The 15,970-nt window shown below is 47.4% G+C and overlaps 1 protein-coding gene across 2 annotated transcripts in view; it reads left to right on the forward strand.

The window, feature by feature from the left end:
- The window catches only part of SART3 (spliceosome associated factor 3, U4/U6 recycling protein), a 36,122-nt gene that overhangs the window by 18,822 nt on the left and 1,330 nt on the right, over window positions 1–15,970 (forward strand). For both annotated transcript variants that reach the window (XM_008520954.2, XM_008520953.2), the window contains exons 7-18: window positions 3,130–3,285; window positions 4,253–4,391; window positions 4,890–4,997; window positions 5,677–5,754; window positions 5,868–5,926; window positions 6,874–6,983; window positions 10,148–10,260; window positions 11,199–11,275; window positions 11,844–12,012; window positions 13,442–13,896; window positions 14,433–14,585; window positions 15,400–15,590. In XM_008520954.2, the coding sequence (XP_008519176.2) occupies window positions 3,130–3,285; window positions 4,253–4,391; window positions 4,890–4,997; window positions 5,677–5,754; window positions 5,868–5,926; window positions 6,874–6,983; window positions 10,148–10,260; window positions 11,199–11,275; window positions 11,844–12,012; window positions 13,442–13,896; window positions 14,433–14,585; window positions 15,400–15,590 (1,808 nt within the window). The remainder of the gene's footprint in view (window positions 1–3,129; window positions 3,286–4,252; window positions 4,392–4,889; window positions 4,998–5,676; window positions 5,755–5,867; window positions 5,927–6,873; window positions 6,984–10,147; window positions 10,261–11,198; window positions 11,276–11,843; window positions 12,013–13,441; window positions 13,897–14,432; window positions 14,586–15,399; window positions 15,591–15,970) is intronic.

The raw sequence follows: 15,970 nt of genomic DNA on the forward strand, positions 1-15,970 counted from the left end.
GTAATTACATACTTATTTCCAAATAATTTCCAAGTGATTACTTGTTAGGTAATTACATACTTAAGTTTTAGCCAATCTGCTGAGTCTGAAATGGTAGTTTTAATTTGCATTTCTCTCATTATTAATGAAGTTCAGCTTCTTTTCTCATCTATGTGCCATTCAGAGGTCCTCTTTTGTGAAGTGCGTGTTAAAGTCTTTGACTCATTTTTCTTTTGATTTGCTTTTTTTCTAATTGATTCGTGTGAGTCCTGAATCTTAATCCTTACTTTTAGTTGTGTGTGTTGCAAATTTTTTCCCCAAGTTTGCAGTTTTTTCACTTTTTTCAATGACATGTTTTGATGACCATTTCTTTTAATCTAATCGGGTATCTTTTGCTTATGGTTTGTGCTTTTGTTATGCTTAAGAAGTCTCTCTGTCCTCCAGAGTCGTGATTGTGCTTAGCTCTGTTTTCTTCTGAAGTGCATCATTTTGTGTTTCATGTTCAGGTCTTCATCTGAAATTGATTTTTGTGTGTGGCATGAGGTGGGGTCCAGTTTCATTTTTCCATACGGAGAACCAGTTGTTGCAGCCCTGATTTTGATAATTCCCTCCTCCCCTCTCTGTGCCGCCCCACATCTGTCGTAGGTTAGCTGTCCATTTATGTGTAGGTCTGTTCTGGGCTCTTGGTTTTGCCCCACGGGTTTATATGACACTGTTGTAATGATGAGAGTTTTACACTGAGCTTCTTAGGTAGCATGAATCCCGTCCACCTTGTTTCTCTTCAAGAAAGTCTTGGCTTTTTTAAACTCTTAATATTTCCATTGAATTTAGAATCAGCTTTTCAAGTTTTATTAAAAAAAAGTTGATTTTTTTTTTTATTGGAATTGCATTGAATCATAGGTCAATTTGGGGAAGAATTTACATTTTGTAAACATTGAGTCTTCCAATCTATGAGCATGGTATATGCCCCTGCTATTTAGGCCTTGTCTTTCTGTCAAGTTTTATAAATTTATAAATTCATCTGGTGTCTTGAACATATTTTTTAGATGTATTCTAAGTGGTTTTTGATGCTATTGAAAATATGTTTTAAAGATTTTCTTTTCTAGTTGTTTTTTCCTGGTATATAAAATGTAATTTGTTTTTCATATTACTTTGTTATCTGTGAAACTTGCTAAATTCTTATTAATTTATAGATTGTTTTAGATTTTCTCTCTTGGCAATAATGCTTGTGTTTTTTCCGACAATATTATTATTTGTAAGTGGCATTTTTTTCCCTTTCTTGATCCTGGAATGCTTCCAACTTCTTTTCCCATGCCTCAGACTTGTGCTTTTGTCTTGTATTTCTTGTCTTTTTGTTTGATCCGCAGACATCATTGTTAATTTTGCATGATACAGTCCATTTGTTTACATTTACTGCATGCATTTCCGGAATCACTTTTCTTTTGTTTGAAGTCCACCCTTTAGAGTCTCCTGCACTAGACGTTTGCTAGTAACAGATTTTCTCAGTTTTTGTTTGTTTGAAAAGGTCTTTACTTTATTCTTCTTGAAAGTTAATTTCTTAGGATATAGAATTCTAGACTGACAGTTATGTTCTCTCAGCAATTAAATAAGTCATGTATCGCTTAATGACGGGTGTGTTCTGAGAAATGCGTCACTAGACTATTTTGTCCTTGTGCAAACATCATGGAGTGTACTCACGTGAACCTAAATGGTGTAGCCTGCTACACTCCTAGGCTATGAGGTACTGATCTTATGGGCCCACCATTGTGGTCTGTCGTTGAGGGGAACGTTGTTATGTGGCACACGTGACTGTGTATCTTTCTGGCTTCTGTGGTTGCTGTTGGGAAGTCAGCTGTCTGTCTCACTCTTGCTTCTTTGCAGGTAATCCTTGTTTTTTCTCTGGCCGATTTTAAGATCTCATTGGTTTGGTTTGATGTCCTGCGTTTCATTGTAGTAGGTCCCAGTGTGGATATCTTTGTATTTATCCTGCCTCAGCTTTGTTGGGCTTCTTGGCTCTGTGTTTGGTATCTTCCATGGCACAGTGAGTAAGAGCACAGAGTTCGAGAGCCAGGCTGCCCCTAGTTTGAGTTTGAGCCCTGCCCTTTGCTAGTTCTCTGACTTTGGGCTGCTACTGGCCTCCCTGCGTCTCAGTTGTCTCGAATGTAGCATGGGGATGGTAATGATACCTGCCCCATAGGATTGTTATGAAGGTCCAAGGTGAATACACCTGAAGCCAGCAAAAGCTTCCCCTTCGCTTAGCATAACTGCCTTCACTAGATTTCCTCCTTAGTATTTCTTGTTTCTTTGCCAGTTTGTTGATGATTTTCAAGAAGATGTTTTTTATATTTAATCCAGCAGTTTTAGTTGTTTTCAATGGCGCAGTGTGTCTGGTAACTAATTTGTCATTATTGCTAGAAGCTGAGGCTCTGAAGCCTCATCTTTCTATGTTCAGAGCACGTGTGTTCTCTGGCCGGCCTGCATGCACTCCCTCTCCCTTTTGCACACGTGAGTGGCCTGTATGCAGTTGTATTTCACAAAGCCTCAGTAGTGAAATCCTCAGCCAGTTCAGTTTTGTCACGGCCATCAGCAGAGTGTGGCTGAAGAGAAAACCAGTTGAACAAGAGCATTTTGTCTCAGGAGAATTTTGACTGTGTGTCTTTGGGTCAGGAAACATTCGGCGCAGCCTCTTGCATCTTGTGCGTGTATCTGTGCTCTGGCAGGAGCTGATACTTGTGATGAGAAACCTGAAATAGCACAAGGTGCTGAAGTACTCCAGGCTGGGTGCATTCACTGCACTCAGTAAGCCGAGAAAGTGACTTCTGCTTTGGAAGGATGGCTAGTGGTGGTCGTTGGAAAAGATCTTTCTCCCTCCTTCAGTTCCTGATTGAGGGAAGACTTGATTCCCTGAGTCTGGGGATGGGTTTAGAACAAGAGTTTATGGGACCTTTGTAACTATTACTGGGAGTAAGCGCTTTGGACCCCCGTTGTGCCCATCAGATCGTAGCCCCCGATGTGCAGAGGTTGTGAGAGTGGGGATTGGTGATTCTCGGTGTGAGCAGTCTTGCCAGAATTTAATATGAAGACGTATTGTGCTTCCTGACAGTATCAGGTAGCTCATGTCAACTTCACTGCCTTTCTGCTTTGACCCAGTTGCAAGCAGAGGCCCCCAGGCTGGCCGAATATCAAGCGTACATCGATTTTGAGGTGAAAATCGGCGATCCTGCTCGCATTCAGTTGATCTTTGAGCGTGCCCTGGTGGAGAACTGCCTCGTTCCAGACTTATGGATCCGCTACAGTCAGTACCTAGTAAGATCGCTTACCTGTTCTAATTTCATTTTACTTTTACCAGTTTACGATCTGTTTAGAGAAAACCAGTAAGAGTGCCAGGAGTTAGTTGCATGCTGCTCCTCTCTGCTCTTTCTTTTTTTCCTTCCTCCTCCTATTCCTCTTTTTGCCAGCTCACTTATGAAGTTCTCTTAGTGTTTTTTTTAACTTTTTTGCTGAGGAAGATTCTCCCTGATCCAGCATCCACTGCCAATCTTCCTCTTTTTGTATGTGAGCCAGCCCACAGCATGGCCACTGAGACACGAGTGGTGCAGGTCCATGCCCAGGAACCGAACCCAGGCTGCCGAAGCAGAGTGCGCTGAACTTAACCACTCGGCCACCAGGGCTGGCCCCTCTCTCCTGGTGTTTTAAGTGATTTTAAACTGATCACTAAGTGTATAAAAAAAATTCGCATAGTCTTACGATTGAGGACTTTATAAGAGGTTAATTTTTTCTTTTAACTTTTTATTATGGAAAAATGTGAACACGTAAATATAGACAGATTAGTAAAATGAAACCTCGTGTACTCATCACCCAGCTTCAACAGTTAACTAATGGCACTGGTCTAGTTTCGTCTCCATCCTTCCTTACTTCCCCCCTTCCATGTTATTTTGAAGCTAATTGTTTTTGAAGAAATCACACGTACAAAAATATTTTGTAAATATTTCAGTATGTATTTATGAAAGACTTGAATCAGGATCCAAACAAGGTCCATGCGTTAGGATTGGCTGAGGTCTCTTCAGGCGCTGTTAGTCTATAGGTCCTACTCTCTATCTTTTTTCTTCTCCTCTCCCACTCCCCCTTGCGATGTCTTTGTTAAAGAAACCAGTCACGAGAGATGTTTTCGAGGAAGTTTCTTTTGTCAGTTGATTGTGCTGGAGGAAATGTCTCACGCGTGGTGAACTCTTAATAAAATTTTATCTTCTCACCCTGGAATTCTTTATCACAGGATCGGCACCTGAAAGTGAAGGATTTGGTGTTATCTGTGCATAACCGTGCTGTTCGAAACTGCCCCTGGACAGTTGCCCTGTGGACTCGGTACCTCTTGGCCATGGAAAGACACGGAGTTGATCACCGAGTGATTTCTGGTGTGAATGTTTTTGTGGGAAGACGTCATAGCCCTTTGTTCCAAGTCAGAAACATAGCGCTGTGACAGAGTCATTAAACGAGCCTTCCCCAGGGTGTTACTTTGGGTATCGGGTATTAGTGATGAAAAGGACTCTAAGTGGGAGATGAACTGGTTATATTTTTGACTTCTTAGAGCTTTTTAACATGCTCATATTCATCGTGATTTTCCAGGAAGTCACGGTCTTTTCTCCAAACTTACTTGGCCTGGAACCCTTTTGTTGCAGAGTATCTTGTGGAACGTGCCCTTTCTAGAGCACAGTTTATGCAACGCTCTAGTAGCTTTTCTTTTGGACATGTCTCTCTAGCTCATTTCACTTTGTTCCATCTTATTACTATTATTACTAATTTAAGCCATATAGTATTTTATGGTCAGTGGAGGTTTTTATAATAATCTTGATAACTTTGAAGTAGCTTCTTTTTGAATTGGCAACAAATCCTGGCTTTTTCTTCAACTCCAGTGACCTTCGAGAAAGCTTTGAGTGCTGGCTTCATTCAGGCCACTGATTATGTGGAGATTTGGCAGGCCTACCTTGATTACCTGAGGAGAAGGGTTGATTTCAAACAAGGTATTTAAATTCACATGTTTCCCTTCAGAACTGAACTTTTTCTTAACCTATCTTTCGGTGACATGTCCCAGTTGCCCAGATACATTGCGATTGGGCAAATGCTGTAGGCCAGCCACTGGTAATTTTCCCCTGAGACATGTTAGCTGTTTAAGTCTTTATCAGGCCATGCTGTGGATTGTAAAGGAAGCGAGTAATGGTCTTTACATTTTATGCTGGCTCCTGCATCCTCTGTAGTCTCATCTCTCTTTTCTCCCTTCTCTGTCTCCTAAATAGTTCTTTAAATAAGACTGCTGTGTTTCTGTTAAAACTTGGAACCTCTGCAGGGTCCCCTGCCCTTCTCCCCTCCTCCCTCAAAATAATAGCAGCCAGAACCCCCATGTCTCACTTGTCCTTGCACACTCATGCAGGTGGCCTTCAGCCATTCTACTAGCTAGGGGAGACGCCCTCTCCTGAGGTCCCACACACAGCACCCCGTGCTCACCTTTGTGGCGTATTGTCCGAAATGTGCTCTGTTCCGGTGTCTTTCTCCCCCACTGTGTGCTGAGGGCAGGGACTGGCAATTTTCTGGGTTCCCAGCATGATACCAGATGCAGAACAGCCTGGGGTTTCAGTGTAGGGTTAAAAAAAAGACATGGTGTGTGGTTTTGTAATGCCAAACCTCTTTTGCACTTCCTGGCAGACTCCAGTAAAGAGCTGGAAGAGTTGAGGGCTGCGTTCACGCGCGCGTTGGAGTACCTGAAACAGGAGGTGGAAGAGCGTAAGTGGGGCCCCAGCTTGTCCGCTTGTCTCCCGTTCTCGGTGGCTGTGCCTTTCAGTCAAGTGCTCTTTGTCTCTGAGTTACTTTCTAATTTTGACTCATTCTTCTGAAAGGTTTCAATGAGAGCGGCGATCCAAGCTGCATGATCATGCAGAACTGGGCTCGGATGGAGGTAAGTGTTCCTGGGTTCCCTCCACCTTTGAAGGACCTCTGTCTAAGTGTGGCTGAAGTTGAGTCAGAAGCCAGATGGTCTGGGCTCTGTCTCGCTTGATGCGTGTCCGTTTGTCTTAGTGAAAACGTCAGCTCCCAGGTAGAAGCTGTGCAGGAGCTGCCCGCCAGGCACATGCTCATGTGCTCCCCACCCCCGCCTCATTCGTGAGTGCACACCACGCGTGCGCTGTTTGCCAGGCACCTTCCTCGGCACCGGGGAAATGAGGTGGAAACAGTCCCTGCGCTAGTGAGGCTTAATCTAGTGTGGAGGACAGACGATTTGACGAGTAATTAGAGGGTATGATGAGTTGAATGTTATCTCTGGACCCAGGGCCCCAAGGTGAGTAAGATGTGGAACCTGCCCGTGCTCAGCTTACGGAATTGTAAAATCCTAGTGTTTGATTCTCTGAGGGGGAGTCAGGGCAAAGACAGGGAGTTTCTGGATGGGATGTCTGTGCTGTAGCATTTTAAAGCTGAGGTGCCTGAGGCTCAGAGAGGTCAAGGAACGTGCCCAGGTCACTTTGTAAGTGGCAGAGCCAGCGTTTGCTCCTAAATCAGTCTGCCTTTGTTACACATTGCTTCTCAAATGAAATATTTGTAGTTAAGCTTGATAAAACTAAAAACCAGCTGAGCAGCCGTTCTGCCATACGTGCCTGTGGGCTCCTGTCCCGTGCGCTCCTGCCCCGTGTGCTCTGGCGGCTCAGGCAGCTGCCTGGAGGCTTGGCACTGCAGAGAGGCTGGGCTGGTGGGCTGGGCCTGGTCCCCTGGAGGCGGCCCGAGAATGCCGGGAGGTCTGTAACCCTGTGGGTTAGGGCAGCTTTGTAGGCGTGTCTGTGTGGAGTATTTGGAATGGGTGTCCACATTGTAAGGTTGAGTCCTTTCCTCACTGAGCCTTCTGATGCATTTCAGGCTCGACTGTGCAATAATATGCAGAAAGCTCGGGAACTCTGGGATAGCATCATGACCAAAGGAAATGCCAAGTATGCCAACATGTGGCTGGAGTATTACAACCTGGAAAGGTAATGGACCTGCGGCCGGGGAGGCGGCGCTTGTCAGGCGTGAGGCGGCTTCAGGCCTGGCTGCCTCCTGCCAGCGTGGGCTTCCTCCTTCCAGTAGGCTCAGTCCTTTATCACCGTCCCTCTCCCTCTCTGGACTGGCTTTGTGTTTCTTGGGCGGGGCTAGAGAGTCACGTAGTCTTGTGCCTGGGCTGCTCTTAGAGCCATGCACTTCCTTCAGTTTGATACTTTGGTTGGTTTATTTTGATTTTTGGACATGAATAATTTCTTTGACTTTTTGGGGAGCTTTTTATTTTTTATACTTGTTTTGTATATAAAAGTAGAAAATACTGCAAAAAAAGCAAAGAGGAGAAAAACCTAAATTGCCTGCAATGATAAACCCAGACATAACCACCTTTAGTTAAAGGTTTGAGTATGTTCTTTGAGATTTTTCTATGCTTAAATTTTTTAAAAATGAAAATGCAGTTATAGTGTACATGTTACGAACCTCTAAAATTATTTTAAATATGTAAGATACGCTGAATAGTATTTATAACATGAGGAAGATACAAAGAATGTGACCAGTTTTTTAACTCAGTATCTCTTGAACGTTGCACATCAATAAATATATTTCTGTGTTACCTTTTTTCTGTTTTGAATATTTTGGTTTTTTCCCCCCCAACTTACAAAATAATGGGTACTCAAAATAGAACATTTACAAAAATGTGCTAGGAAGTGAAAGTTTCTTATTTTCCCATCCCCACGGATGACCACTATTGAAGCTCCTCGAATGCTCCTCCACATGAGCAGTTCCCAAACTTTTTGGTCTCAGGACCTCTTTACAACTCTTAAAATTTGAGGACCCCCCCCCAAAAGCTTGTTTATGTGAGGTATATCTATTAATATTTACGTGTTAGAAAATAAAACTGAGAAATTTAAAAAACCTTTTTATTCACTTAAAAATAAATTTATTACATTTAACATAAATAATGTATTTTTTAATGAAAAATAACCCTTTTCCAACCCCCAAAATGATTTAGTGAGGAAAGTGACTTGGTGGTATAATTTTTTGCAAACATCTTTAGTTTGGCGTAGAAGACGACACTGGGTTCTCATGTCTGTTTCTGCATTCACTGCTGTGATGTTTTCATTGACGAATATGAAGAAAATTTGGCCTCACACAGATGGGAGGTTAGAAAAGAGAGGGGCATATTGTAATAGTCTTTTGACATAATTGTGGATATTCTTTCATAGTGCAGCAAAGTTCAACAAGTTGTGGTTTCCTAAAAGTCAGTTGCAGTGTGGCATGTGACTTTTTCAGACTCTGTTACATTTTGTCCAGTGGTCCGTTGTGCACCTCGGGTGGGCCTTTTGCCCACGCGTGGCTCTGTGGCGTGCCTTGTCCGTTGGAAGATGCTGACTCACTGTCATGCAGCTCTCCCAAATAGTGACTCATTATACAGTATAAAAAGTCACACTGGTTCATCTCACTGGCACACAGTGGCAGACACAAGTTTTCCAAAATTCTGATTTTCACTCGAAAGCTTGAATTTTACCACTGGCAACAAATACTGTCAGTGGTTTTCCTTCAGTGACAGACTCACTTCGTTGGTTTTTAAAAATGTCTGCCAGATACCCAGGTCTGAATAACCATAGTTTTTGTCACTCAGCTGTTCTCCCAAGTAAAAATGACGTTCCATGTAAAGAGTAACTAGTTGGGCTTGCGACCCAAACAGTAACATATTATTTTCTTTGTGACAGCCATTGTACTTGGGTATGCATAAAGAAGTGCTGATGTGTGCATCCCCTTGTACACACAGAATATTAAGATGTGTACTGCCTTGACTGGTGCCAAGAACCACCGCAGCTTTTGCTCCCTCAGTGCAAATGTCAACACAGTGAAACAGCTGAACAATGGTTTGGTATTATGCAGCTGCTTTTGACTTTGCAGACCCTCAGTGGCCCATGGATCACACATCAAGAACCCCTGCTCTGAAGTTTTTCTTAGCGTCCTAATACGTGTTACAGTTTTTATAAATATTTTTTTGTGAGGAAGATTGGCCCTGAGCTAACATTTGTTGCCAATCCTCCTCTTTTTGCTTGAGGAAGAGTGTTGCTAAGCTAACGTCTGTGCCAGTCTTCCTCTATTTTGTGTGTAGGGCCCTGCCACCAGCATGGCATGATGAGCAGTGTATAGGTCTATGCCTGGGCCCTGAACCTGCGAACCCCAGGCTGTCGAAGCAGAGTGCACGAACTTGACCACTATGCCATGGGGCCAGCCCCATGCAATCTTTATAAATTTTTTTTTTTATTAAATATCTTATTTGCGTATCTAGTTCTTTTTTATTTATTTATTTATTTATTTATTTTTTAAGATTGGCACCTGGGCTAACAACTGTTGCCCATCTTTTTTTTTTCCCCCCTGCTTTATCTCCCCAACCCCCCCCCCCGTACACTGTTGTATGTCTTAGTTGCAGGTCCTTCTAGTTGTGGGATGTGGGACGCTGCCTCAGCGTGGCCTGACGAGCAGTGCCATGTCTGCGCCCAGTGTCTGAACCCTGGGCCGCTGCAGTGGAGTGCGCGAACTTGACCACTTGGCCACGGAGCCGGCCCCATATAAAATTTTTTAAAACAGAAATGAGAACATGGTGTCTCATAACTGTTGTAACTACCAGAATATCGTTTTGTAACTTTAGTGATTAGCAGGATATCTTTCCATGCCAGTGCAGAAAGATCTGGCTATCGGCATGAAATTTGACGGTCGCCTGGATGAGTCATTTCTTCCCTGGGGTAGGACTGCCTCATAGAATTTCTCTAGAGACTTTGTCAAGTTACGTAGCGTTCTTAGACCCCCTCAGTGAGTGGCACAGGTGAACACTGTAAAGACAGAACAGCTGGTTGCAGCCCGCTGTCCCCGATGCATTTTCTAGCGGCACCTCCTTGCTAAGCAAAATAGTGGTTTAGAAGAAAGCCTCGGGTTTTGACTAGAGGGACTCTTGTGGAAAAGGGAGAAGACGTTAAAATTAGCAGTAGTATGAATAGCTGTGGACATTTCTGGAAGTTAGAGTCGCAGAAGCTAGAGTTGTCACAGCTCTGGTGCTGTGGGACTGCTGTGAGAACACCGCCCCTCCCTTTGTGTGCCTTCCGCTTTGTGTCCTGTGGCAGCAGCTGTGTGTTTTCTGCCCTAGGGCGCACGGCGACACCCAGCACTGCAGGAAGGCCCTGCACCGGGCCGTCCAGTGCACCAGCGACTACCCAGAGCACGTCTGTGAGGTACTGCTCACCATGGAGAGGACAGAAGGTGGGGACCCGTGGCTTTCTGCGTCTGGCTTGGAGTCTGTCTCATTTCCCGTTTGGTCTCCAGACCGTGGGCTGTCAGGATAGACTGCTCACGGCTGCAGCCCCTGCAGTGGGCCTCTGTGATGAGACTGCCATGGGGCGCTCACAGTGAGAGCCGGTCCTCAGATTCTCCACAGACAAGGCCTCTGCGATGGAGCCCTAGCACGGGTGCTCGCAGCTCTTTGTGGGGGGCTGTCCTGGGCGTTGGAGGGCCTTTAGCAGAGCGCTGGCCTCCCCACCAGGCGCCCATGGCACTCCTCCCCGCCCCAGTCATATCAACTCAAGTGTCTCCGGACGTTGCTCAATGGTCCCTGGGGTCAGGAACCTCTACTCCAGCACGATGTCACGCACGCTGAGGGAGTGCAGAGGCAGACGCTGAATGTGTCCTCTGGTCACGTGTGCAGCGCTTGTCCAGTTTCAGAGGCTCAGTACGAAGTTTCCAGCAGGAAAAGAGTGAATTTATCTGTGCGCATCGGTCTCGATTTAGGGTGTGAACCCCTCAGAACTCGAAATTAAAAGCCCCAAACGACAACAACAAATTACAGACCGCCTCAACATTTATCTTTGAGGAGCTTCGAGAGTTCATGTGAATGTCTGGTACCTTTTGGATTAGAATGTGTGCACAGTCTTTGCCATGGAGAGCCCATAACAGATCACTTTCTGGTTTTCAAGTCTCTTTTCTAAAAGAGAAGGGACGTTTTAAGTGCAACTTGGGGGACTCTCTGAATTCTAAAACTCCCAGCCCATATAATGAAACCATCTTAAACTGGGGAGCTCACTCTCCAGTTCTCACTGTCTGATGGGAGAGGGCTCTTCCCGAGGCATGGGGAAATGCTGAGAATTTCATATGATGTCCTTCAAAATCTTAGAAAGTGAAAGTTTGCTTCTCTTTCTCTCAAGGTACTTTAGAAGATTGGGATGTAGCTGTTCAGAAAACGGAAACTCGATTAGCTCGTGTTAATGAGCAGAGAATTAAGGTAACGATGCTGTTTGTTTAAAGTCTCTGGAACCCCAGTAGCTGTTTTGACTGTGTTTGGTGTGAACATTTCTTGTCAAAATCTTTGAGGTCCTCTTAGGAAGTGTCATGTGCTCAGTGTATTAATTATAAAATATTTGAATCAATATTTAAGCCTGTCTTGTATCACTTTTTTAGATTAGCTTAAAACGTTAGCCCCAACAATACTTTTTATACGTGGGGGCATTTTGGCCCTGAAGTTTACTGGAATAGATGAAAAAGATAAAAAAGGAGCCAGCTCAGTGACTGGAACATGAACATCCCAGATTAATTGGGGCCCCAGTTTTAGGGATTTTTCCCCCTTTCTTTTGGTGAGTAATTACTGGGGCTATCGTGAAACATGCCGTAGACTGGAGAGACAGCGTCCTAGGCAGCCCGAGTAGGCCGTGGCAGTGGGACATTGTGAGCACGTCCTCCTCGTCTTTTTCACGACCTCATCCTCTCACTGGGGGAAAGACCACTGGGTCACGAGCCAGGAGCGTCCCTGTAATTGCTGCCACCAGCGATGTGTCGCATTCCTGATTTTCCAGGCTGCGGAGAAGGAAGCAGCCCTCACCCAGCAAGAGGAAGAAAAGGCCGAACAACGCAAGAGGGCCCGGGCCGAGAAGAAAGCTCTGAAGAAGAAGAAAAAGACCAGGGGTGGAGACAAGCGCAAAGCAGATGAGGGCGAAGAGAAGGAGTGGGGCGATGACGAGGAAGGTAAAGCTTGTCAGAAATGTTCACAGCATCGCAGACTTGCAGAGAACTGAAACAACACAAAGAAGCTTTTTCTTGAGTCATTAGAGAACAAGGTGCTTGCATGGTGCCCCAGCACCCTTCCTGCCCCTGCCCTCCCAGAGGGTGCCCACCTCCCCTGCTCGGGCTGCGTGCCCTGTGCCAGGCGCCACCCTGCACACACACCCTCCCTGCAGTGCGCCGTAGCCACCGCCGCCCTCCTGTGTGCACCCGCCTCCCCCTGCTCAGGTTCCCATACGCCATGCCGTCCCTCTCTCTGCCCCACTTGTGGATGTGCCCTTTATCCGCTGCAGACCCCAGCACACACACCTGCCTTGCTTGGCCCCACCTCATGGTTTTGACTTGGTAGAATTTTCCACTGAGCGTCTCTGTCACCCCTCTAACTTCAGGGATGGGCGAGTATGGGTCAGATTTATTTCAGCACAGTCAGTCAAGGTAAAGAATTGTCTCCAGACGTGAAAGGACTGTACATTTTCCTCGTACCAGCTTGTTGGCCAGGGGACAGTGGTAATGGAGTCTTCACTTAGTTGCTGTTTCTCACGCACCTTTCTAGGGCCTTCAGAAATTACTGTGGGTAGCTCACTGCCCTTCGGAGCTCCTGGTTTAGCAGAGTCAGGCAAATGTGCCATGGGACCACGGTGGCATGTAATTGGGACCGTGGGAGGTGTAGGTGCGGATGCGGTGAAGGCCCGAGAAGGCGCTGGTGGGGTGGCTCCCCGCAAGGAAGAGCTCTTGGGGAAGCGGTGCGTGCGCTGTGGCGGCTGGGGGTTGGGGTGAGCAACCGTCCAGCGGGAGGACAGGAAGGGAGGAGAGCCAGCGTCAGCAAAGCGCGAGGCATGGACCAGCCTGGCATTTTCTGTGAGCTGCAAATGGCTGTGCTTCGGCTGTCTCTGGAAGGACATAAGACAACTTTGGGAGTTGTTAGGAACCACAGTGCTTTGTAGAACTTTCCGGAGTGTGGCCTGTGGAGCACACGCCAGTCACTTGAGGCACTTGTTGAACGCGGGTCCCCAGGCCCCATCGCACCATGGCTGCCCTGGTCTTCTAGGGGAGGGGCTCTGGGACACCGTCGGGACTGGGAGACCCCACCCCTTGTAGAATTCAGAGTGGATGATGAGGACTTATGTCATCACTTCCACTTGATTTAGTCCACCTACCTGAATGCATCGGGGCCCAGAAAGGGGTGGGACAGGGCAGGTGGGTCAGGACAGCCGTGACAGAGGGCGTGGTCCGTGCAGCGCAGCGTCTGGAGAGCAAGGAGTGTTTGCGCGCAGCGTTGCACGTCAGCCACTTGTCGTGGGAAGAGTCTTCCACTCACACCTGTGCTGAACAGCTCGCCGAAGAGAGGAAACGATTCAGTAATCGTTGCTGCTTCTCTCCTGTCACCTTGCAGAGCAGCCTTCCAAACGCAGGAGGCTTGGGAACAGCGTTCCTCCAGCTGGAGACGCACAAGGCCTGGAAGCGCAAATGGGACTCTTTGGGAAAAGTGCACCCGGAGATGTCGACTCCCCCTCAAAGCAGAAGGAGAGGGCGGCCGCCCTGAAGAGGGACATGCCCAAGGTGCTCCATGACAGCAGCAAGGACAGCATCACCGTCTTCGTCAGCAACCTGCCCTACAGCATGGGGGAGCCGGCCGCGCAGCTCCGGCCGCTCTTCGAGGCCTGTGGGGAGGTGGTCGACGTCCGCCCCATCTTCAGCAGCCGGGGCGACTTCCGGGGCTACTGCTACGTGGAGTTTAAAGAGGAGCGGTCGGCCCAGCAGGCCCTGGAGCTGGACCGGAAGGACGTGGAGGGGAGGCCCATGTTTGTCTCCCCCTGTGTGGATAAGAGCAAGAATCCCGATTTCAAGGTACGCTTGTGGAAGAATGCCTTTCATGTAGGGTTGCTGTAGACAGACTGTAGGTACTTTTCCCGCAGGAAGTAATATTTAGAATATGTGTGGAATTTCTATACCCTGTTAAGAGCTAAACTTCCATGTTAACCGACATCTGTCCTGAGCTGGTTAACTGAGGTCCTAGTCACGCCTCGCTCACTTGGAGCTTGCAGTAGTTGATAAATGATGATAAAATTAGGAGTTGTAATAACGGCTACTTTCCATTGAATAGTTAGGAATGACAAGGGACCGCGCTCAGTGTTTCGTATATGACCTCATGGGATGCTCCCCCAGCATCCAGACTCTGAGAATGTGACTTTTGTTCTTGCCATTTTATGGAAGAGGCTTTGAGAGGTTAAGTGACTTGCCCAGAGTGACCCTGTTGACAATTTACGTCCCCCAGAGTCGGATCTGGTCTCTGGCTGGGGCGAGGCCTGTGGAGGGGCGGTAGGCTGGAGCGTGGCCTGCTGGCCTGGGTCTCGGTGATTTTCTTGCCCTCCTTCTTCCTGTAGGTGTTCAGGTACAGCACTGCCCTGGAGAAACACAAGCTGTTTGTCTCGGGTCTGCCTTTTTCCTGCACTAAAGAGGAACTAGAAGAGATCTGTAAGGCTCATGGCACTGTGAAGGACATCAGGCTGGTGACCAACCGGGCTGGCAAACCAAAGGTCAGTGTCCGAGCAGACAGCGTGAAGCTCCTGAGGCTCGGGCGAACCTCCTGCATCTGTTCAGAGATGGTTTGGTTCGAGAGCGCGTTCCCATTTGTCTGCTGAGAGACAAGTGATAAGCGATAAGTAACAGAAGGGGAGGCACGCTGGGCTCTCCTGACATTTGGAATCATTTAGTACTAAAGCTTTTCACAAACAACTACCAGGAATTAGCAGGGGCCACAGTGCGTACCCCAGGCTGTGGGGCGTCAGCGTGGGGTGGCCTCCTCCCTCTTGCCCACACTCCTCTTTCCCACTAGGCCTCCAGCCACCGCAAGTCCCTCCGCCAGCGTCCCCTTATCACGTCCTCTCCTCTAGTCCTCAGCCTCTTGTTAAATCCTTTGCACCACATTTTGAGTAGTGTTGGTTAAGCATGAGTTTGGATTACCTCTTTAACTGCCCCCCGTCCAGGTTAATCGAGAGTTGGAGAGTGTGAAATAAGGGAGGGGTCGAGGGCCTCTGGGCTGCTCACCCCGTGTCCAGGCCACCTCATGTGTTTGCTTGCTGGATGTGTACCGGTTTGTGTGTCTGGTTCTTTCTTGTGCTGGAGTAAGCAGAAGATTTACTGAACTTAGAAAGGTTCCCTAAGTTACAGTCAGTGGCAGAAATCGGGAGGAAGAGCAGGGCAGGGAAATAAACCTGCAGGCAGAAGCTGGGGGCCGTGGGGCAGGCAGCCCACGGTGGGGCGCCTGTCCTGGGCCGGCCTCCTGACCTGAGGACGAAGTTGCGTCCTGCTTCCGCAGCCCGACCCCGCTCTGGGTTCTGCCTCTTCCAGGGCCTGGCCTACGTGGAGTACGAAAACGAGTCTCAAGCGTCTCAGGCTGTGTTGAAGATGGACGGCATGACTATCAAAGAGAACGTCATCAAAGTGGCCATCAGCAATCCTCCTCAGAGGAAAGTTCCGGAGAAGCCAGAGGCAAGGAGAGCACCAGGCGGCCCCATGGTGCCGCGGCAGATGTATGGAGCGTAAGTGTTGGCATGCTAGCCCAGTGCAGGCTGTCCTGGCCGGTGCCACGGTGAATTCGTTTCCCGTCAGGACAGGGAGGCAGGACGGAAAGCCAGGGCCTGCTGTCCCCTGTAGTTCCCCGGAGCAGGTCCACGCAGAGTGCAAGCCCAGAAGTGGACCTCCTCCTGGCGTTTGCCAGTTTACGCCTGTCATTTATTTAAGGTCAGATTCTTTTCAGGCAGTGATTATTTTAAAGTCTTCTTTGCCGGTTGAATCCATACGTTTAGAACAAAAGCTCACGGCCACATGCCTGCCAGGGCAATCTACAGCTCCAGCTGTAATCGTGAAGGCTGTGTTTTCACCTGGTAGGGATGAGACAGCAAAATCGCCAGGTTGTTTG

This window comes from Equus przewalskii, chromosome 7, assembly GCF_037783145.1.
Source record: "Equus przewalskii isolate Varuska chromosome 7, EquPr2, whole genome shotgun sequence".
Taxonomy (NCBI): Eukaryota; Metazoa; Chordata; class Mammalia; order Perissodactyla; family Equidae; genus Equus; species Equus przewalskii.